This window comes from Argentina silus, assembly GCF_951799395.1.
Source record: "Argentina silus genome assembly, chromosome: 1".
Classification (NCBI taxonomy): domain Eukaryota; kingdom Metazoa; phylum Chordata; class Actinopteri; order Argentiniformes; family Argentinidae; genus Argentina; species Argentina silus.
In genome coordinates this window covers 36,386,657-36,409,807 of record NC_139655.1, presented here as the reverse complement: position 1 = coordinate 36,409,807, position 23,151 = coordinate 36,386,657, and the positions used below count along the sequence as shown (strand labels likewise).

General features: G+C 39.1%; 2 protein-coding genes across 2 annotated transcripts in view; both read right to left on the bottom strand.

Moving 5' to 3' along the window:
- Positions 1-8,060: 8,060 nt before the first annotated feature.
- LOC310811091 (uncharacterized protein) lies at positions 8,061-10,157 on the bottom strand. Its single transcript, XM_083679115.1, has 4 exons — positions 9,953-10,157; positions 8,968-9,270; positions 8,617-8,688; positions 8,061-8,461 (listed from the first exon to the last, which is right to left on the bottom strand). Exons 2-4 carry the CDS (start codon positions 9,173-9,175, stop codon positions 8,310-8,312), a joined length of 432 nt encoding a protein of 143 aa, XP_083535241.1. The 5' UTR covers positions 9,176-9,270; positions 9,953-10,157; the 3' UTR covers positions 8,061-8,309.
- A 4,440-nt stretch (positions 10,158-14,597) lies between these two features.
- amph (amphiphysin) overlaps positions 14,598-23,151 on the bottom strand; it is a gene marked incomplete at its 5' end in the record, with an annotated part of 49,997 nt that continues 41,443 nt past the window's right edge. Inside the window, 5 exons of the mRNA XM_083690377.1 lie at positions 14,598-14,743; positions 14,896-14,997; positions 15,870-16,058; positions 21,170-21,220; positions 22,341-22,441. Of these exons, the coding sequence (XP_083546503.1) occupies positions 14,639-14,743; positions 14,896-14,997; positions 15,870-16,058; positions 21,170-21,220; positions 22,341-22,441 (548 nt within the window). The 3' untranslated portion in view covers positions 14,598-14,638. The remainder of the gene's footprint in view (positions 14,744-14,895; positions 14,998-15,869; positions 16,059-21,169; positions 21,221-22,340; positions 22,442-23,151) is intronic.

The window sequence follows — 23,151 nt, the reverse complement described above, 5'->3', positions numbered from 1 at the left end:
TAATGTAAGACATACTGTATAACAATAAGGTAGGAGGGGCCATGCTTTATGGTGAATAAAGTTACAGCAGAGGGGCGTTGTTAGGCCCGACGCCAAGCTTTGACTTTATTCAAGGTAAAGCACGGACTTAAGTGCCTCATTGCTTTCATACAACGGTTACAAAACAAAACAGAATTGTGACAAGAAAACAGTGCCGTAAGTATTAGTTTTGTGATAGATTGTGGTAGTCTCAAAACAATCACTGTTGTCAAGGTAACATGATAAACACTTTTACACAACATATTATGGCAATGTATTGTAAACAGGTAAAATGCAGTTTTATGTATTATATTCATAGCAGTTACTTTATCAGGGAATAATGCACGGCTTTGAACGTCTCTTGGTCAATCGTGATGCGTTCTGATCAAAACTTCTTTTTTTCAAATAGTTCTACACTACACAATACCTAACAACGCCCCTCAGCTATAACTTTAAGCATGGACACAGGTCACAAGCTTTGTGGGCTTGCAAAGTCTTATTTTGGTATTGGAAGAGGTTTAAAGATGTTTCGATAGATAGATCAATTTGTTGGGAAGTTGAAAGAAAGTGAGATGGTCTTGTTATGGTAGCGGATAAAGTTAGAGATGGTTTGGTTGGTTGGTTGGTTGGTTGGTTGGTTGGTTGGTTGGTTGGTTGGTTGGTTGGTTGGATGGATGGATGGATGGATGGATGGATGGATGGATGGATGGATGGATGGATGGATGGATGGATGGAATGTTAAGTAGATAGATAGGATGACCCATGGGTACTTCAGTGGAGTGGGTTGAGAGTTGGTAGGTTGAGAGTGGTAGAGTTGGTTAGTTAAAAAGCTTAATAGTTTAAAAAGTTGAATAGGTATCAGAAAGCTTTTATCCAGGTTGATGAAGATGTTCTATGTTTGGTTGATTGGATGGATGAAAGGATAGAGGATGAGTGAGGGGAGATATAGAACGATGAAAACAATTAGGAGGTTAATCAGTATGGGTTAAATCAACGTTCCACCATATTAACTGGAGGAGAGATTTTGGAGTTACAAAAAGCTTAAAAGTTTAATAGGTATCGAAAAGCTTTTGCACACAATAGTTGGACTTGCTGAAGCAAGCCCCTCTAATAATAAGTATGTCGAAGAACAATAGTTGGACTTGCTGAAGGAAGCCCACCTAATAGTAATAAGTATGTTGAAGAACAATCGTTGGACTTGCTGAAGCAAGTTGACCTAATTACCACAGTGCTGGAGAGCTCTGACCTGTGCTCAGGTGGATGGAGGAGCAATAACAGAGGCGTGTTCATGACAGTCTACCATCACTGAGCCTCTGCAGCTGAAGGAGATAGATACTCTCGCCTTCTCCCCTAGTCCATGATATCTCCTGGTCCATTGTCCTGCTACACACACTGCAATGATAAAAATATAATAAATTATAAAAAAATATTAAAAAAAATATAATATCATCTTAATTGAGTTAGCTTATATGACACAAAATACGTTGATTGGATGGAAAACACTTACTAAGTACAGCAAGTGGAGGATAACATCAGATTCTATGAGGATTTCCGTAGAGTTTCTGAAGTGTCCTCTTTTGAAAGAGAGGTCAAGATAACTGTGTTTTGTGCAACGTAGTCTCCAACAGAATACGTTCAGGGGGATTGTTTCTGCAGACCAAGGAAATGCGGTCTGTGTGCACGTATTATCTGGCTATACCGGTGTTTGACCACCTGTTTTGACGTAAGATACGTCAAAAACTAACGATACGTTGCGTAACAGTTATGTGAATTACGACTTGTGTGGCAGTTAGGCAATATTAGGCAAGTGCATAATCATTGTGATGTACTTATATCAAGTGCATCACAATGGTTCACTTGTGTTTTTGTCCACAAGATGTCATTAGTGCATAATCTTACAGTGCATCATGTTGTAGAGCTTGAGTTGAGCAGAAAATAGTTCCCATAACATACCTCTTTCCTAGTTCATATTCTAGTAATATATTCGATATTAATTTATTTCTATTCAATTTAATATGCTGGAGTCTGAGCCCCTTTCCCGCCTCTCTGCCTCCCCCTACAAATATATGTTTAATTAAATTGTAATCTGGGCTGGGGTCAGTTGAATTTCAAATTCAGAAAATAAATTGAAATCACAATTCAGTGTTTATTTTCAATGATTTCTCTATTTTTTAAAATATTTCTTTTTTATTGATTTGTGCAAATCACTTCTTGAATCAACTGAAATGAAATTAAATGTACACCCTGGCATGAACCTTGAAGTATCATATACTGACTTATTCAAAGGTCTTGGGGCTACCAGAGTAAAACAAATAGCCCACAATTGCTCACAGTTTCAACAGCATTATTGCTATTGTATCAATAAAAGCTTTTGAAAATAGAACAACACAAACAATTTAAAATCATTACATGTTCAAGTCATGTTTAGTTTGAAGGTACTAATGTAGTTAGATATGTAGTTATCATATATTATCTATTCTTATATACTGCCATTGTATACATATCTTGAAGACATTGGATACATCACTGTCATTTATCAAACAGACATAGTGTACAGTACAACATGTTCCATACACAAGTCATCTCCATTACATTAAGTGCTGATGTGTGAGAAAAACATGCTGCTGGATATCATTCATAATCTGTCAATCAAACTGTGGGGCCTCATGTTATTTCCAGTAAACACATCTCAGCCTTCATTAGAAAACCACAGACAATGTTCACCACATTTTACACCACTGTGGTGTACAACAGTCTTTTGTGCATCTGAGCGGATGCAGACTTTATGATGATTAACTGTTGATGGAAATTAAAAGTATTGTTTATGGAAATTAAAAAACGAGAGACACTGAAATGAACAATGTTTTAAGTGTGAATTTTCGGGCAGAAGCAGGGTCTCAAAGGTTACATTTTAAAACACATTTATTTAAAAAGAGAGTGCACAGTGGTATGATCATGACCTTAATAAATGTATTGAAATGCAAACACATTTCCCATGCCTGTGATATAGGTACATGATGCCATAATACACACCGTAGTGTAGTTGGCACATGTAAGATATGTGCTGTAAAAATATGCTTTCCAATATTAAACCAATATATGAAAATATGAAACATGAAACCAATATACCTGACACTTATATAACTTATCACATCTAAACATCTTTTTTTTATGTTCCAAAAGGTCATAGTAATGGTGAACCCATAAAAAATACCACATTCCAACAATTGATTGACAAATTAAAAGCTTTGTTTGTTTGAGTGGAAAAATACGTGACTGTTGTTGCTAGGCTACATGATACAGTGCTGTAGCTGACATGGTAGTTAGCAACAATTAGCGATTATGCTAACACGAACTTCGTAGGCATTTCTAAGCTAGTAACACGGCAGCTTGCTAGCAAGGGGGGGTAAAATACGAGAGAGTGTTTGTTTCATACAAAAATAGTGTATATTTATTTCAGGAACAGTAGTGGAAGACATCCTCATTTTCCACTGAACTAGCCACTATCTTGTTGTGAAATTTTAAACAATCTCCGAATCATAGTCCCCTCTCTGATTTCATCAGTGGGGGACAATAAGAGTACCTGAAATATCATTAACAAACAATTAATAAATGCGTAGTACTGCAGATGCATTAAGTAATCATTCATTCATGTTAACTAATGCATTTACTAATGTTAATTAATGTGCCCTTATTGTAAAGTGTTACCTGTAACATGTTTTATGGATATTGTATTTTAAATTACTGCAGTCATTTAAACCAGTTGATCACGTACATTTAATCAGACTATTCAAACGAGGCAGGAGATAGCAACACAAATCACATAACTTTCCTTTCTTTCTTATATTCATCTCTTAATTGACTTAATTGTGTGGTAACACAATGGTGTCTTTGATTTGTCTCATTTGGACTGTTTTTCAACAAAACGTGGTGATACATTCACTAACACGGTTTGTCAAGTGCAATTTAAGGTGTTCTCTGGTCGTTAGTTCTATTCGTATTGACTGCCATGTTGAATCAAAACTACCCAAGCGGTCACTGTCACTACCGCCTGAAATGTGTGCAGATATCGACATTGTTAATGCACACCTTGTCATACATTAATTCATGCTTACTTAAGTACTACATTTAGAAGACGATATCAACCAATACAGTATACTGTACCACTCTTACCGAGTCAGTAGGTACAAAGTGACCACCTGGAGAGTCAGTGTGTAATTGTCCCACCCGATGAAAATAACCCTTTATCTCCGACACCTCTGGGACAATTTTGACGAAACTTGGATGAATGATGAGTCTTGTCATAGAGATGTTTTGGAGTTGCTAGGTGACGCCGATTTATCATTAAACACGTCATAATAGCTTTTACCAGTTGACTGTATTCAAATCATACTGTCAAATTCATAGAAATGAATCAAATAAGCACTACAAGCTCCGGTAACATTTCAGCCTATCTCAAATCCATGAACTGCCTTCAAATAGAAGCAAAGCTGTAAGAAGCAAGACTGATCATGAATCAAATAAGCACTACACATTCTGGTCATTTTTCAGTCATACGTTTGAATAATTGTTACCAATTCAGACAAGCAGAGGCGCTACATCATTCGTGGGGGACAACGTGTTTACTACAGGCCTACACTTGTTTCTGTGTGGACAGGTTGGTGCAGTTTTAGCCATAGTAGTTGGAGATTCAGTCGGTCCTTTTGAGAGATGAAAAAAATAGATTATATTATAAGCACAGATTATATGATATGATTTATGTGTTCCAGAGTGTTATGGGATATCAATTGTTTTTCCATAAATGTTCTAATACAGTGCTCAGGAGCCAAACCAATTGTTATGTACAATACTTCACTTTTATGCTTTGTCAATCAGATAAATAATTGTATATCCATATTACAATATTAATGACTCAACCTTTTGGTATATCAACATCCTCAGCACCACATTCATGCTTTGAAGAACAGCTGTATTTGTTTTTATCAGCCTGTCCATCAATGATGGTCATACTGGTCATCTGTCCTTTCTCCCTCTGCTCCAGCTCTTCTCTCTCTGCTTTTGGCACCTCCGCTGTTTGGCCATTTTTATCCATCTTCCATGAGAGTCTGGAAACATGTCTCTAGCCAGACACAGCAGGGTGGTCTTCCCATTTGGTTGAACCAACTCAGTGCAGTAATGTGAAGTCATTCTTTTTCAGAAATTGTTTTAATCTGGCCTCTGTCATATAGCCCACCTTTAAGGAGTGACTGGGATGTTGTTTACCTATAGACAGTTTTCTCCAATCTTAATATTTGAGGTCTGTGGCTCTTTTAAAGTCACCATTGGCCTGACGGTGGCACCATTGGCCTTACAGTATGATGTTTCATTATTCTCTGGCTGTTCACTTTGGAGGGAGGGCCTGAACTAGAATGCACTATCCACTTTTTAATGATAGACAGGAACATTTCAGAGATTAATGTTTAAATCTCTCACAGATTGATAAAGACAAGACATGTTTTGTACAGGCTGTGTGGATCAGTTCTCACAGTAACAGAATCGGACTTTTTTACTGACTGGATCTCTTTTAAAAAGCAACTGCATTAGCTTTATTAAGCCAGCCATTCATATTATTTTATTCTATTTTATTTTTCAAGTTATTGTTATAAAAAGAATGTGAATACAGAAATTAAATGTATTTGACTGCGTTTTATATTAAATATATAGATTGGGATAGAAACACTTACATAAATGAAGTGAGTAAGGAATGAGTCCAGAGCCCAACATAATTTCTGTATAGTTGCTTTCCTCTTTCGGACAAGAGAATAATTGTGTTATGTAGGAGCAGAGATGGAAATGTGAGTCAAAAACACCATCACCTGGTTTAGTTCCACCACTTTAAATCGGAAAAAATGTATTATTCACGGGCGCTACTGGTTTTGCCCCACCAGCCCTCCACAAAGCTGTTGTAGATCTGGCCCTAAATATAAGAAACTCCCTGCAGAATATGATTATATGGCTATCAAATTGTGGCTAAACTGCGTAAATACATTTCCAGTAAGTCTTATCTCAGCCTTCGTGAGAAAAGCACAGAGACAGGCTAACCACATTTCCTCACAACTGCGGTTTCTAGCTCTGCTCATGCAACTGATAACATGCATTCAAGGTTGCTGGAGATAGACATACAGACAAACATAATTATTACAAATATAGCAATAAATAAATAACATTTAAAATGAGATGTGTTAAAAATGATGATGGTCAATTGTCTACAGTTAATTAGATATAAGACATTTTAACTGTCCACAAAAATGAAACACAAATTACAGAATATTGTTTATTTAGAGTCTCTGAAGATGAGAACATCATTGATCTCGGCATTGATTAATATAATATTCAGTTTAGTCCCACATTTTAAAAAAATGTTTAGAAATGTACTTGATTATTAGATAGGTAGGTACAGTGTAATTGGAAAGTATAATGTTTTTATTACTCAAAATGTTTTTAATATATATATAGTAAATACTTTTAGCGAATGAGACAATGAAGATGTTTTTTTCCTCAAAGAATAAAACAGAAATTATGAAATTACATTATGGTTTGTCAAGAACAATCTAATTCTGACTTTAATGGCAATAGTGTATCTGTAATACAGATCAATACATTTCAATAAATGCAGTATATGTGACGGTAATACATATGAAATAGTAAGCGATTAGACAATTATTAACAAAATAAACTGATATACAGGTAGCATTACAAAGTCCTAAGATAGAAAACGTTGGCGTTTCACATGTAATTAAATGCAAATATACTGTAATGTTTGCACATATTTATAATCAATTGCAAATACATACATATTGAAATATAATATAAATGAAAATTCCCAAACTACTTGAATACATGTTATTCATCTACACTGAACATCATACGAAATAAACATCAATTATAATTATTGTAATTATAACAGAATTACAAGACTTCTGTTTATAAAGAATATACAATGAAAACATTCTGAATTGAAATAAAATATTATGATTTGTGAGAAAAAAACATTGAAAGAGATTACATATGCCCAAAACGTAAATACTAAGTCAATACAGTTGTACAGTTTATATCAAATCTCTGGAATATTTGCTATCTACTTATCTTTTAAAACCAAAAATGTTTTAGAAAAATTTCACCCAAAAAATGATAGAGCCGAGTCCAGAACTTAAACGTCAGCATACATCCTGATCCTACATTGATGTAAAGAGGGTCCAAATCCTAATTTGAGATCTGTGTTCTCAACTCGACTTTTTTGTACAAATCTATGTATGATTTATGCCTAAAGCATGGTCCAGATACAGCATCAGAGGCGAGAGGAGACGAAACTGCCCAGTTTTAGAATTATGTGATAAAATGCAGCAACACAGTTCTGATGACAACTGTAGCAAATTATGTAACTAAAATGATTCCCTTACAGAAACAACAACAAATGTTTGCTAGCATTAGCTAAGTGATCCAACCAGCCAGAAAGCTAGTTATAACAAGCTAACAGTTAACATTGTTAAGGCTAAAACACCAAACAAAACTAAGATTTGACAGGTTGAATCTTAGAGACGCCAGTCGACAGGAGACGTTCTGGGTTGTTCAGATCAATAAAACCGTCGCTTCTCATCTCGGCTCGAAATTGTGTTTTTAGAGTAATCTAATGAAAATGTTAAAAAAAGAATGTAAAATAACAATGGCAGTGGCTTACACGTCTGACCAAAGCAATTCCATTATGGTTATTATTAATATGATTTTTCAGTTTTGTTACACATCTTTGGTATTTCTGATTCATTAATACATAAGTAATGATGATCAATGATGTTGTACTCTTGTTCATTTTTGAATATGAGAACAGTGATTTTGTGTATTCAAATTGTGCATATTTTAATGTTTTCATTGTTGATGCTTACACATAACATATCATTGCATGTATCTGTAATCTTATATTATTCAAGTCAAAAATGTTGTTCACTTTTGGTGTTAATCGACAAATTGCAAAAATATAAATTCATGATCTGAATTAAATATTCATGTTAAAATATTCCTAATATTTATTTATTTATATAATAAAATGCATAAAAACGCTTGGAAGTAAGGTTGATGTCAATGACAATGACAATTTAGAAAACGGGGAATCAGGGGTTGACATGATTGGGGTTGACAATGACAATTTATGAAACGGGGAAAACATGTTGATATGATTCAGCCCCAAGAGATTTGACAAAACTCATGGGATCATGATGGGATTCAACCCATAGGATCAAAATGAAGCAGGAGGGGTGTCAGGGAGCATTTGTCTTTTTGGATGGTTTACTTTCCATGTTCCTGTAGACCAGCAGGACAGACAACCAGTAGCAGAGCACCATGCTCTTCACTATCATCATTGTGAAAACCAGAGAGGCCAGGTTCAGGCTGTACATGGACTGGAAGGAATCTGGGGAAGAGGAAGAGGAGAGATAGTAACATTGCCCTATCAATATAGTCATTCATTTATCTATATTACACATATGAACAGAGTGATAATAGTGATCATAAAAAAACTAAGAACATAATAATGGCGTTTGAAAAACATTGAAAAACGAATCTCACCGTTGTATATATTCGGTCCTGGTCTTGGATATGTTGTTGTCGCATTAGTAGCAGTTGAGTCTATACTTCTCACTGAGGTAATAAAGACACATGACACAGAAGAGTGAACTATGTGAAGCCTACATGGAGAGTAGTAACAACACATATTACTGAACACTTGTTGCTACATGTATCCAATCACAACAATGAACTTTACTGTTATTATTATATATCTCAATGTCAAAATGTGAAGGAAAACTAGGACACACAAAACACCATAATGTGAACCAGTGATCTAGTGTAATCTAAGATGAATAGCGAATAAAAAGACAAACACTAATCAAACAGTTTAATATTTCAAGCTTTGATTACCTTTGGATGTGTCTGCAGCTAGAATACCCACTTCATGCTCCACAGAACAGCTGTATTTGTTTGTATCAGCCCGTCCATCAATGATGATCATACTGGTCACCTGTCCTTCCTCTATCTGCTCCAGCTCTTCTCTCTCTGCTTTTGGCACCTCCACTGTTTGGCCATTTTTATCCATCTTCCATGAGAACTTGACTAAGTTTGGAAACATGTCTCTAGCCAGACACAGCAGGGTGGTCTTCCCATTTGGTTGAGGTTGAGACACTGAGTAGAGGGTCACTTTGGGCTGCCTAACTTCTTTGTCGACTGATTTTCATGTGAAACAATTACACGGTATAAACATATATCATCAAGATATATCAAGGATCGAGACACATTAAAGGAGCAATCTGGGTATATTGTCATTGATTCTTGAAGAATATAACTTATAAATGCCTTATGAGCTGAGTTCAACTGTTTTACCCCAACCCAATTGAACCAATTTAATGTAATTGTACACAAATGCTGTATAAGCTTCAAAACATGGTTAAAACTATCATTTTGATCTCATGGATGGTCAGTCCTTGCAGCTCCATCTATGAATTTGAGAGTGGTTACATTTCTCCAGCCCATCCCTCATCTGTTTACCAAAAAGGTGGTGGGGTGATCGCATTGTTGTTTTTTTCCTTTTACTTTACTATATGCACTCAAAGGAAAATAAGACTTTTGTTTTTACAAATGCTTTGATTGCATGTAGCACTGTATCATAGTGTTATGTCCCATGCTAACTAAATTAAAAACATCACTGTCTTCCCAATCAAAAAAATCTAGCAATTTTGTCTATAGCAAAAGGTAAAGATTTTTTTTTTAACGAAATTACATTTTCCCATCCTATCCATTTTATGACAGTTTGATAGCAGAAATGTAACATAATTATGTGAAATTGTCAAGCAATAGTATTTTGCTTCATACAATTGAATAAACTATTGAAACAAATAGAAAGCCTTACCAGTGATAATGAGTTTTGTACCATGTCCAAACAGCAAAATGTCCTGGGACCCAACAGAGTCACACTCAAAGTAAGTCCAAGACAAAAACTGATCATTCAATTGTTCCTTCAGCTATTGTTAGAAAGCAAATGCTTAATCCTTTCTCAGAACTGAACCGACTTACAGTATGACATTTCATGCATACATTTATGTCACCAATGATGATTCTAATTCGATTTGTCTGTAATGCACATCACATAGTTTATTTTTCTTGCTGTTGCTGTTAAGAAACACACACTCACACAAGCTCACACAAATGATATACTGCATTTGATTGCAAAACATGACCATGGGAGGATGACCATGTAAAATCTTTCCCAGTTTCCCAGTTTTACATCTAATAGATTTGAATGTACTTCCAGTGAAGGATCAGAGAACAAACTGGTTAGATAAAGATAAGAAAATGTCACATGAAACAACATCACCTGCTCTGTGTGGTTTCTAACCACTCCTCTACCCTCTTATGATGTCACCTCCGGTGGTGGAGCTATAGTTGTTCACTGAGAGAGATGGGCCAACTGAAACATAGTTTTCCGCACAGTGAGTGAATTGCTGTTACCACTGTGGTTACCCCAGCTAGCGCAGTAGTAGGAAGCTGCATCATTGGTTTTCAGACTATGGATTGTAATTTTGAAGATGTCAGAACCTTCTAACTTTTCAGCTTGGAAATGTTCATAACCAGGATCCCTGGACGCTTTCCCACCGCCTTTGTGGATGGATAGGATTTTCTTCAGAGCTTCTCCGTCTCTTTGCTGATACCAGTAAATATAATTAGTACTGATTTGTGTGGCTCGGCATTCTATAACAACTGTCTTGCCCGTGGACCTGGTCACTGTTAACTGGTCCTGAACCAGCTCCCCTACCACTATGCAGAATAGAAAACATGGTGATTCGGTGATTTGGATCAATCTTATACATTACAGTACAAACATAGTCAAACATGAATTTGACCTCAGTATTACTAATATAACCTCAAATGAAAATCACTCAAATTACACACATGATTCACCTACCAACATAAAAAGAAAAAGCCAGGACACAAAGAACGCGTGATTGTTTGTAGATATGTTGGGCTGTCATGCTGCATGCTTCCTCAGTTTGCTGTGTATGGTATGGGATAATGAGTGAGATGCTGCATTTGACTGGTAAGGCTTTCTCTCAAAACCAGGAAGTAGAACAAGAAGTAACTCTGAGGAGTGAGGGAAGTCTAACTGGGATCCTTGGGACGGCCCAACCCTGATGTCACCACATTAAAATCGATCAAAAACGGTTAAGCTTGGTGTTAAGGTAGGGGTAATGGCTAGGATTAGGGTTAGTAAGGCTTATGGTTATGGTTAGAGTTAGTGTAGGGGTTAAGATTCGGGTTAAGGGTAGGGTCCTCCCAAGGATCCCACTTAGCACACAAGTGTAAAGGCCGGAACAGCTAATATGTCTGGTTGTGACATCATAAAAAGCAGACAGTTGGTGCAATAACTCGTGAGAGCTCACGTTAGCATGTGTTTAGGGGAATGTGCCTCCCAAATTTATAATGCAATGCTAGCATTCGCAAAATTCCACAATAACAGGGACACAGGAACACAGGAAAGATGAGTTGATCTGTCTTGCAAGAAGTGGAGGGAAATTCTGGAGTCAGGTAAACTGGCAAGAGAGTATTGTCTCTAGGAAAATCCATTCAGTCAAATGTATTGTTCTTCATTGGCCTTCAGAAGCAGATCAAGTCTCAATGGCAATCAATATTGATACAAATCTCTGGCCATCATTTCTATGAAAACTGATGGTGCAGTTTGTTTACGGGCATATTTACTAATTATTTACTCACTCACAAAAAGGAGAAACAATAGACGGACATGAGCTGGACACATGATGGACAAGTCTGCTTGTTCACACTGTATGATGTTCTCTACAAAGTGTGGTGTTCTCTACAAAGTGTGGTGTTCTCTACAAGGTGTGATGGACTCTACAAAGTGTGATGGTCTCTACAAAGTGTGATGGTCTCTACGTATGCCTGTCAAGTCCATGCCACTAAGTCTACAAAGGAGTGTCTGTGAGGAGCTGGGGGCCTGTAATAACACTTGAGCCCTTTCTTCCCTCCTTCCTTCCTTCCTCCCTTTAAGTGATCACTAACCTGAACAGAAAAGTGTAATTGAATGTACGGTTAACTAACTCCATACAGCTTAAACCAATCCAGTTATGTGAGGTCAGTGATCACCATAAAAAATGATGCATCTTTCAAGTAAAACAGGACCAGTATGTGATCTATATGGGCTACCATGTCCAATGTAATCAGAAGTCTATCGTGACAATAGTTTGTTTCTGTGTGTGTGTGTGTGTGTGTGTGTGTGTGTGCGTGGGGGGGGGTCCGTCTGTGTCTATCTGCTTGTCTGTCTTTCTGTTCTCTACAGAGAAATACTTTTTGTTCATGGGAAAATCTGCTGTGAATCCTTTGCACCCTCTTGTGGCTAGATTTATGCAACTTTTCACTCTGAGTTTAGAGGGACTGAAAATACAAATGTACAGGACAGGGCTGTGTAATAAAGGTTTAGTGACTTTTCCACTTACCTCGGCTGACCCAGATTGTTTTAATGTGTGTATCTGGGGGTCTTAGTTAGTTACAGCAGCCTAGACTTCTTGGACTGAAAATATGAAGCAAAATCTTAATTGCTTGATCTATAAAGCATGAAAACGTTCTTGATTTCATGCCTGTGTTGTTTTTGGTTTGAGTATTTGCATCTCCTATTTCTTGTTGTTCAAATTAAAAATAATTCAGAAGGTAAGGTTCTCAAAGTAACAATGAGAACAGTGTCTGGTGCATTGTTAAACTGAATGCAAAAAGCATTCATTTCACACAGGTAATTCAATGAGCCATGCAAGCAGCCTACCATGGGATTTGTTGACAATCAGCTGACAGTGTATTTACCTGACAGGGTATTTACCTGGTCATGATTTTTATTTTTATTTTTTGAAGTTACTATAATATGTTTTAGATAGAATTCACTCTTATGTGTATGTTGTCTGTGAATAGAGTAAATTTGGTTGTGTGCATGCACAAATATGTGTTGTGTTCCCTCTTGTTGTTTTTTGTCTTACTTTACTGTATATGCCAACAATCTGTACATTTTGAAGCTCAGGTAATAGACAACAACTGTTCCTACTCAATTCCACTATTACTATTTAATATTTATATAAAAAAAGAGGTGTATGAATAGAAAGGGAGCACTGATCAGCATTGTATTCCATAAAGTGGTGGGATTCATAGGGGTTTCAATTGTTCAGTAAGGGACCTGCTGTTACAGGGACCTGAACAACAAATGGTCCCTACATAAGAAACATTTCCCCAGTGGTATTTCTGAGAAACAACGACAGACAGTGTCACTAAAAAGCAACTGTGAATATTATTATGATTTTGGAATTATTTCCAATCAATGATTATGCTGTACAATATGAACTATTCTTTATTCACCTTCAGATAAATAATCACAGATATGTACATCACAAAAAAGTTCTACAGTGAGGGCTAACTGTACGCACACAGAAGTGACGTCATACTCATTGCTATACTGAACAGTTGGACTATTGGGACCCTATATAAACCAATTACATAGATTGCATATCTGATTTCCCACCCAGCACCTTCCCAGTGATCTTAGACTTAAAAAATATAAAGGTAAATAAATACAATTTATCAGAACATAAAATTTCATTCACAAATAAACATCTTCGTTATATCTTCCACTGGTTGACTTGGTTTCTTGTATATATGTAATTGCAGATATACGGTACAGTATATAAGGATATACATTGATTTGTTCCATGGTTGGGAGCTACATTGTAATTTTTTTATTTACTTTGCAAAATGTGCATCTGCCAGTTTCAGGAACATAATTTTTCATGCTGGAAACTCACCGGACGTCTATTTCGATGCTCAGAATTGCTCAAAGTCAATTATGTTTTGGCAAGAGCAGAGCAAGTCTTGTCAATTAACAATGTCAACACCGAGTACGCCAAAGAAATCATCACCATAGCCGCACATGTTCAGCCATGACACTACAAGAGAACACTAACAATGATGCAAGGTAACATTTATGGCTGAAATGTCAGAAAGAAAACACTTAAAAGTCTTGTGTAACACTTAAGAACGGTTAAATAGATCATAGCACTACAGATTCTGATAAATTCCGCTCCTGAGCAACAAAATCAATACAATACACTTGGTGCAGAGAAGATAAGGTAACTTTTTTTTCTTCAGGAGGAACCTCATTTTAGTTTTTCCTTGAAACAGATAGGGTTTACATGTGTAGGTCACCACAATTCCAACAAAGCACACATCAATTCGCCGCTGTTTATATGTTAACAAACAAAAAAAGAAACGTCTCGATTCGGAGAACGCCTCGATATGGTTCGGTAGACCATACAATCGCATCATGCTCATGTTATTTTTCTTTATGCTTCGAGTAGGTACGAGTGTTTATCCACACTTGGTTTGGTTGTTGTTGATTGTTTGTGTTGTTTCCCCTATTTGTGAGAGCCTTGTTCCGTCTGACAGACAGGGTCACAGACAGGTCAGCAAGCGATCGGCTAGACGCCGTCTGGAAGTCACAGCCGCCTTGCCTTCACCTACCACATCCTGTTTCTCCAGGCTCAGACCATTACTCCAAGCGCTGTGTGAAGTTTTCTGGGAAGAGTCCTTTGTGGGCACCTGCCCCAATCTGCGACCAATCGCTTTCTTTGATACCTGTGAGCCAACCAGCATCCTGGAAAACAAACAGGACGAGAGGTGAACGTTGATATTGATGGGCCAAGGACAGGTGATTTCAGAAGATTTTCTATTCCATTCCATAATTATATTCGATACCTTTATTCCATTCAAAATAAAAGTTGTTAGATAATACAGGGTTTGTCTAACCTGATCTTCAGCTGTTGCTGTGGGAACAACCAGAACAACATCACCTTTCTTCAGCTCCAGCTCATCTGAGTTTGCAGCTTCAAAGTCATGCAGTGTCTCCACCTACAGTACAGGACGGGAAACACAATACAGCATGGATACATGTGGTTGTGTGAATGTGTAATGGGAGACAAATGTCTCTGAATGCATGTAAAGCAGCGGACACACATAAAGCGATTTTGTCTCGAGACAAGGTTCCTTTCCATTCCAAAAGAAATGTTTGCTTCAGTGCATACCCTTCCCTGCACAGAGTACAAGTACTGAGACAACGAAATGCAGTTTGGCATCTAACCAGTGCAAATAGTGGCATAGTGCAAAAGACATGAAATGGTAGACAGTGCATGGTATTACAGTATAAGGTATTACAGTGAGTATAAATAAATGAATATAATAGGTGAATATACATGAATATGAATATACACTAATGGCTGTTCGGGCTATCCCTCACTCAATCCCCTTCGCTCAGATAGGGCTCACTTGCAAAAATGTAATAAAAGGGAGGGGGAAAGGGAAGAGGATGTGTCAATCTGGAATGGAAAGGAGCCCTGGAATCTATTCTGTCCAGTTGTGCCGCTAGCAAGAACGACATCACCAAGGGTCATATCGGTCGTCTTGTCAGGTCGCCATCTTTTATTGACAATGAATGACCACTGGCTGTTTCGTAGTGTTGCATCGGCCCTTGTGTGTACATAGGTACAGTATGTGGTATGTGTGTTACTGAAGGAAGAGGCATGTAAAAGGGTGAGTGTGAGTTCATGTACACAAAATAATGTCCACTTTGACATTATGTATATGTATTTTGTGTAGATCAGTGAAAAAATATATCTATTTTAAAGTCAGGTTGTAACACAACAAAATATGGAAAAAGTCCAGAGGGTGAATACTTATTGAAGGCACTGTATGTGGAAGAGTGATCAAGGTAAAGAAGGGGTAACCTTGTACAGGAAGCCAGCGGGGAGTCCTGGTGAGCCACCAGAAGAAGTGATGTCTTTGGCCATCTGGCTGTCTGGTGTCACTCCGTTGTCACTAACGGTCGTGGGGGAAATTATATCACCATCGCGGTCATCGTCACCCTCGTTGCTGGAGGCAGGCTCAATCACCACAGAGGGAATAGGCATCTTCTCCTGGAGATGATAGAGATCCTTTAGATAGAGAACCTTCAGTATTCACAGTAACACGCTCATACACACACACACACACACACACACACACACACACACAACATCCATTTGGTTTCAGAACATGACTTCATGGGACTATTAAGCCTCGGGCATGGTTCTATCGAAATCAGTTTGTACAAAGTTTCTCGCTGATAACACTTCTGCATGATGGATGAATATCTACCTCCTTGGGGCCCGCTTCTGCAGTACCCTCAGTGGCCCCAGTAGCCTCCTTAGGGGTCTCATCCACTGGTTCAGACACTACAGTCTAAAGAGACGTTTGGGAGCATAAGAGCCAATGCTGGGACATTACAGTCAACCAGGTCAGAGTGTACATGGGCAAAGGGTTAGGACAAGGATGGTCAGAGGAATGATGGAACGGAGGCAGTTTAAGCACTAAAACTGGCCACATGACTGGATGGGAAAGGTGGGGTTACACAGTGAGAGTCTGACCACATAATATACTGTAGGGCAGGGGAGGCTGGTGGAGGTAGAACACCAGGGGAGGCTGGTGGAGGTAGAACACCAGGGGAGGCTGGTGGAGATGGAACACCATGGGAGACTGGTGGAGGTAGAACATCAGGGGAGGCTAGTGGAGGTAGGAATCGGGGGACGGGCTCATTGTAATGCATGGAACGGAATAGGGAATGGTATCAAACACAGGCGTTTGACACCATTCCTCTATCTGTTGCACGCATTACAATGACCATTCCTTATTCCGTTCCATGCATTACAATGAGCCTGTCTTCTGAATTTCTACCTCCACCAGCCTCCACTGCTGTAGGGGATTGTAAGGCTCAGTTTTATTGAATATTCTAAAACTGACCATATGATCGGGTGACAGGTACTTACTTCTAATGAGAATGCTACTGTATAGAGGTCAATGGATTTCTGCTGGGAGTACATGTTGAATACGTAAACATATCATATTGTGCCTTCAACTAATGGTTGCTGTGCACATTGTCATGGTGCAGGAAACCACAACATCACAAAGCGAACCACTTCTAACGCTGCTATGAAGTTAAAATAATGCTCCACTATTTCCCCAAAATATTGATTTCGGCACATAAATAAATACCTATAACCTACAGTATACTGTAGGTGTAGAAATGTTCCCATTCAGACACAAACCATTTGATCAGTAGCTTAATGTTACTGTACAATCCATGACCTTAGAGGATGAAGGCCAAAATTCCAGTCTGTTATCACCATGCTGTGTAATTCCACTGCCCTAACACAACATTGCTTTAATACAATAGACAGCTCCTTCTATTAGAGGAATGTAGCTGGGATAAGGGCTGTTCTGGAAGATGATAAGGGGGTTGGAGGGGTCCATGGTAACAACAAAAGGTCAACGCCCCTGATGAGGAGCACCATTTCATCATCAGAGGATGTTCTGATCGGTCAGTGTGACTTCAGGGGATCTCTACACAAGGGGAATGAGTTTGACCTTGTCCTAAGCATTCAAATTAAATTAGATTGTCTGACTGCAATCTGCATAGAGTTGCCTGTAGGGACCGGTCAAAACAGCCTTGATTTCCAATAAATACAGGATGTAATGGATCACTACAAATGAATATTAGTATACACCAAACACCCCAAAAAATGTAATACCTAAAAAATAAGGTAACACATTCTATTACAGTCAAATATCAGAGAGAATAACTCTAGCAGCATGGCAAAATAATGTCACCACCAGAAAACACCACAAAAACAGAAAATGTATACAAAATATTTACAGCAAATCATCACTACTCAATTTGCACAGTTATGGACTTTCTTAGAAAACAAGATTTACATAAATGGCCACCCTTTAAATATTTAGTAAAAGGAGTTTCATGAATGATAATAATTTGAAATGTATCTATACAATAATCTGATCAGACAAACCTACAACAACACAGTTTACATCACAAAGACTCAAAACAACAATGTATTTGATAATGCACAGTACATCTGAGTACAAAATAAAACTGCAGCATGTACTGTAGTCAGATATTAGAGAGCAAAAATGACTGCCCACCTACATTTTTATTCCTTTTATTTAGGTTAATGTAAAGCCATGTGGATAGTAGTCTTGGATAGAAAAAAACAACAACAAAAAGCTTGTTCTCAATGTTTGAAAACAGCAACTGAGAAAGGGGATCCATTTAGGGAACATTTAGGTTTGATACCAAGCTATTTATTATAGTAATGCTGAGCATTGTCCAGCAATCACAATGTCATGCTGCTACAAGGCAGCATTTGGATACTACTGTAACACCTCATTTGGAGCCTTCGTCCTAAGCCATGGTAAAAGGTGATGTCCCTTATGATCTTATAATGGAAAACGTTGACCTAACTTTGATAAAATCAGATGCCATGCTTGTTTTCTGATAGTAGTTACAGTTTGTCTAGGCCTTGAGAATTTCCTGACCAAAGGACGAGAAAAATGAGTAAACATGAGTATTGGAGAGGAAGCATTTAGTCTTACTTTAGCTTTATACTCTGTTTGTATTTGAAATCAAACAGATTGGCTTCACCATTTACAAAGTCCAACGTTTTTTAAACATACTCTCCCTATTTCAGTGCTCCAAAAGTATTGGAAAAAACATATAATGTCAGAATGAAGTAGTCATGTTAAGTATTAGGTCAACAATCCTTTGCATGCAATAACTGCCTGAAGTCTGCGAACCATTGACCACACCAGACGCTGGGTATATTCTTTGCTGATGCTCTGCCAGGCCTGTACTGCAGCCATCTTCAGTTGTTGTTTGTTTTAAGATCTTTTTGTCTCATATCTTATCATCAGGAAATTAAATGCATGTTCAATTGGATTTAAGTCTGAAGATTGACTTGGCCAGTCAAGAACTTTCTGCTTTTTGGCCCTGAAAAACTTGTAGTTACTGTGGCAGTATGTTTGGGGTCATTGTCTTACTGTATGATGAAGTGCCATCCAATGAATTAGGAGGCATTTGCTTGTACTCGAGCAGACAAGATTTTTCTGAACACTTCAGAATACATTCTGCTGCTTCTGTCAGCAGTAACATAATTAATTAAGACAAGTTAGCCAGTTATTGTGGCCAGCTATACAGCTATACTATACTGCCCAAACCATAGCACCCCCCTCCACCATGTTTCACAGATGAGGTGATATGCTGTAAATCTTGGGAAGATTCTTTTTTCTCCAAACTTTCCTCTCACAATCACTCTGGTACATAATAATATTCGTCTTATCTGTCCACAAGATCGTTTTCCAGACCTCTGCAGGCTTTTTAGGTTCTTTTTAGCAAACTGTAACCTGACCATCCATTCTTCGGTCATTCTTTCTTTCTTTTTTAACGATGTTACAAAAAGGTTTTAGCTATGTTTCTGATCGATTTTTCTGATATTTCAACCTCATAATAGCTTCCTTGACTTTCATTGACGTCTCTTTGGAAAATGCTTCCTCTTTCCAGTACTCCTGGAGAGCACTGTATAGAGCCCAGAGCTTTTCCTGGTAAGGTCACATGATCAGAAAATAGCTCAGGACACTTGTCATATGTATGACATCATGACAGCATTCTGTAGGCCTTTTGACAGAAGATTCAAATAAAGTGTTACAGATAATTTTAGAGATAGCTCTGGTATCAGTTACACAACGATGGGGATGATGGGATTTAAATAATCATTTTAGTTACCGGAGTCTCTTCCTTAGGAGACACTTTATCGTCTGCAGGGGCCTATGGTTCAGATAAAGAAATGTTATCCACACAGACCGTCACCAGGCTTACTCTGAAACCAGACCATATATCTCCAACCCATGAGAGGTGATAGAAATAGAATCACCAACAACCTTCAAGGGCTTGTCAAAAGTGTGTCACTTTCAAGAGTCAGGAGATCAAACATAAACAAATGTTGTGTTAAAGGATGTGTTAAAAAGCATGAACAAAACAACCTAAACTTGAATTGTTGCTGTTGCACTTGTAACTAATGGTGACAGATCACATCAAACAAGAGGTAATTAAATCACTCTGAACATGAGTGGTGGGACGCAATGAAAATAAAAGCAGAAACCCCCCCCCCCAAAAAAAAAACACCTACAGGGCAGTTTTGAGTTTTCAGTTATTGCTTCCTCAAAATTCAGCATCAAAGAATTGTTCAATGTGAAAGCCTTGTCTCTTTACTATTGTCATTGAACACGTGCCATATTATATCAAAGACCAAATACATCTCATGTGTTCTGGGATAAGCAAAAACAATAAACCCTTGGACCAATCCCAATGGTTAAGCAGTGTTTACAAACAAGTGCAGGGACTGCATATTTGACTGTATATGAAAGGCAGATTGTGCCTTACAGTGAATGCTTGGACAGTATATGTGGGGTTATGGTTATTAGGGGTTTGGGTTTGGGGGTGAGGGTTATTAGGGGTTTGGGCTTAGGGGGTGAGGGTTATTAGGGGTTTGGAATTGGGGGGTGAGGGTTATTAGGGGTTTGGGATTAGGGGGTGAGGGTTATTAGCAATGTTCCCTCTAAGCTGCGCGCCTGCGCAATCGCGCACTGCTCGCACATTCTCAGCGCACAAGAAAATCTATGCAGCGCATAAAATAAAATTCACCATAAACGTATTAATTAATATCCAATATTAGACCTAATCTAATCTAATTAATTAGACCAATAATGTGTTTTTTGTACCATTTTTCAATGTAACACAGTGAGTGACAGGTGTCCAGCCAATGATACGATACGGTTTACTGACGCTACACAGCCAATCATAGCATTGATAGTGCTTGCATATGTGCCCTGCCCATACGCACCATGCAGGTTAGCTAGCTAACAACAATGCGGCGGAGTTCACCCATTTGTGCCGGATGCTGCGCTACGCAGCATTGCATCTACCGCCGGTTGCTGCGTTACGCACATTTGAATTTGCCGCCAGTTGCTGCGTAGCGCAGCATTTTTGATTGTTGCTCACAGTGGTCCTCAGTGTGCTCAGGGAGCTTGTGTGTATGCCCAGACACATGAAAAATTAGAGGGAACATTGGTTATTAGGGGTTTGGGATTGTGGGGTGAGGGTTATTAGGGGTTTGGGATTGGGGGGTGAGGGGATAATTACCGGAGCCTCCTCCACAGGGGAGTCCTCTTCCTCTGGGGTTGGAACCGGTTCCTACAGAAGAGAGTGGATTCACATTCAAGTAAAGAGGGACGAGAGGCCTCTTAAAGCCTTGCGGACAGCCTCCTGGCTCTCAAGAAGTCATTGCTCATCATTATTTATTTATTTTTGTTCACATTTTCAGTTATAATTGCTGGTTCTGTTTACCCAGGTGAGAACTTTGACATTTAAATGGTAGGACCTCTGGTGCTTAAAAGATGAATTGGGTGATAGAAAATTCTAAGCTTCATAAGAATAGTGATTATAAAAAAAAAAAGAAAAAAAAAGGATCATTGAATGGTACATGGAACAAAGGTCTGGTCGTAAAGCCAAGCTCATATGAGACTATTGGTACTATTGAAATAAACCCAGAATCAATAAACACATTCTGTGGAAAAACTAAAGGTTACAAATGTAACCCAGGTTCTTCGAAGGAGATGATGGAGACCCCTCACTATGGGACACTCACTTTTGTGCACCTTCCACTGAAGACCCCTATTCAACGCCTGGTACAGGCCGATGACGCTTGTGAGAGAGAGCCCCGCCTATTACCCATTCCAATAAAGGGACGCAGCAAGCGTGCCATTTTATCCAGCGAACCACTCTTCACGAGCTCAGCTCGAGAGGGGGAACAAGGTGAGGGGTCTCCCTCATCTCCTTCAGAGAACCTGGGTTACCTTTGTATCCTTTAGTTCTCTTTCAGTCGACTCGATTCAACCCTTGACGGGGGATGGGACCCTGCAAAATGCTCCAATTGCCTGGTCTGAACTGGAACCTGTATGGATACAAGGATGTACCCCGTCTACATCACACAGTCTCCAGCACTAAAGACGGTATGCGCCAGAGGGCGCAGTCCTGTCTAGGCTGTAGAAGCTTTGAAAGGTATGTGGAGAAACCCATCTGGCAGCAACACATATCTCTGAAAAAGAGATACCCTTTAACAGGGCCCAGGATGGAGTGTGCCCGGATCCCCACAGGTGGCTGCAATCCCTGAGAATTGTAAGCCTCAACAATGACCTCCACAATCCAATGGGAATCTTTGGCAGGGTTCGCAAAGCAGACAAACAACTGGTCACAAACCCTGAACAACAACATCCCGTCTATGTTAACATGCAGAGCGAATACTGACACATACTGGAATCCCGCATATAGTCACATAGTTGGGCGCAACACCTGCAGACACCCATCTGTGTCTGTCTGGGGTGCGGGAAGCTTTGAACGAGTCCATGGCCAGACCTAAACAGCCACCGGGAATGAGCATTGGATTGAGCATGCTTTGGCATGATTCATCTGGGAGCCTAGGTCAAGCAGATGTGACAGCAATACTGCTGTGTAATCCGTTGCGCATTGGAGTCCGTGCATACGAGCCAGTGGCCTATATGTGTGAGAACCTGAATGCCTCTCCCCAGAAGGGGGGCTATGGGGGCTTCCACACACTTCATGAATGTCCTTGGGCCCAGGGACAGACTGAATGGGTGAATATTAGAAACCTCCCGTGTGTCTGACAAACCTTCACACCACAAAGTGACGGCTGTCAAAACCCATCTGGGAGCCACATGGATCGTGCCCTTGGCCAGCAAAGAGAAAAAGCTGCAGTCTGTAACCCTGTATCACCAAGCAATTCTGCCATTGTTCTGAATAGAGTAACAGGGAGCCCACACGTCCCTAGAAACAGTCTGGGCTCCTGGGCAAGGCAAAGACCAGGGACAAGGTAGGCCACCCAGCCTTCCCACCCTTGTGGGCGCCACGACTTTGGCTAAGAAAGGCTGCTTCCAAATCTCAAGGCATTCACATTGCTAGGGACCGCACCGTAGGGTGATTCCATCCAATCTAGTCCTCTTGGGCAGTTGCAGGCCCCTAGGGAGCTCAAGGTCGAGCTTGGAGGAGGCTATGTGGACACCTTTCATCCTTCACCCCCCCCCCCCCCATCCTAAAAAGGGGCTGGG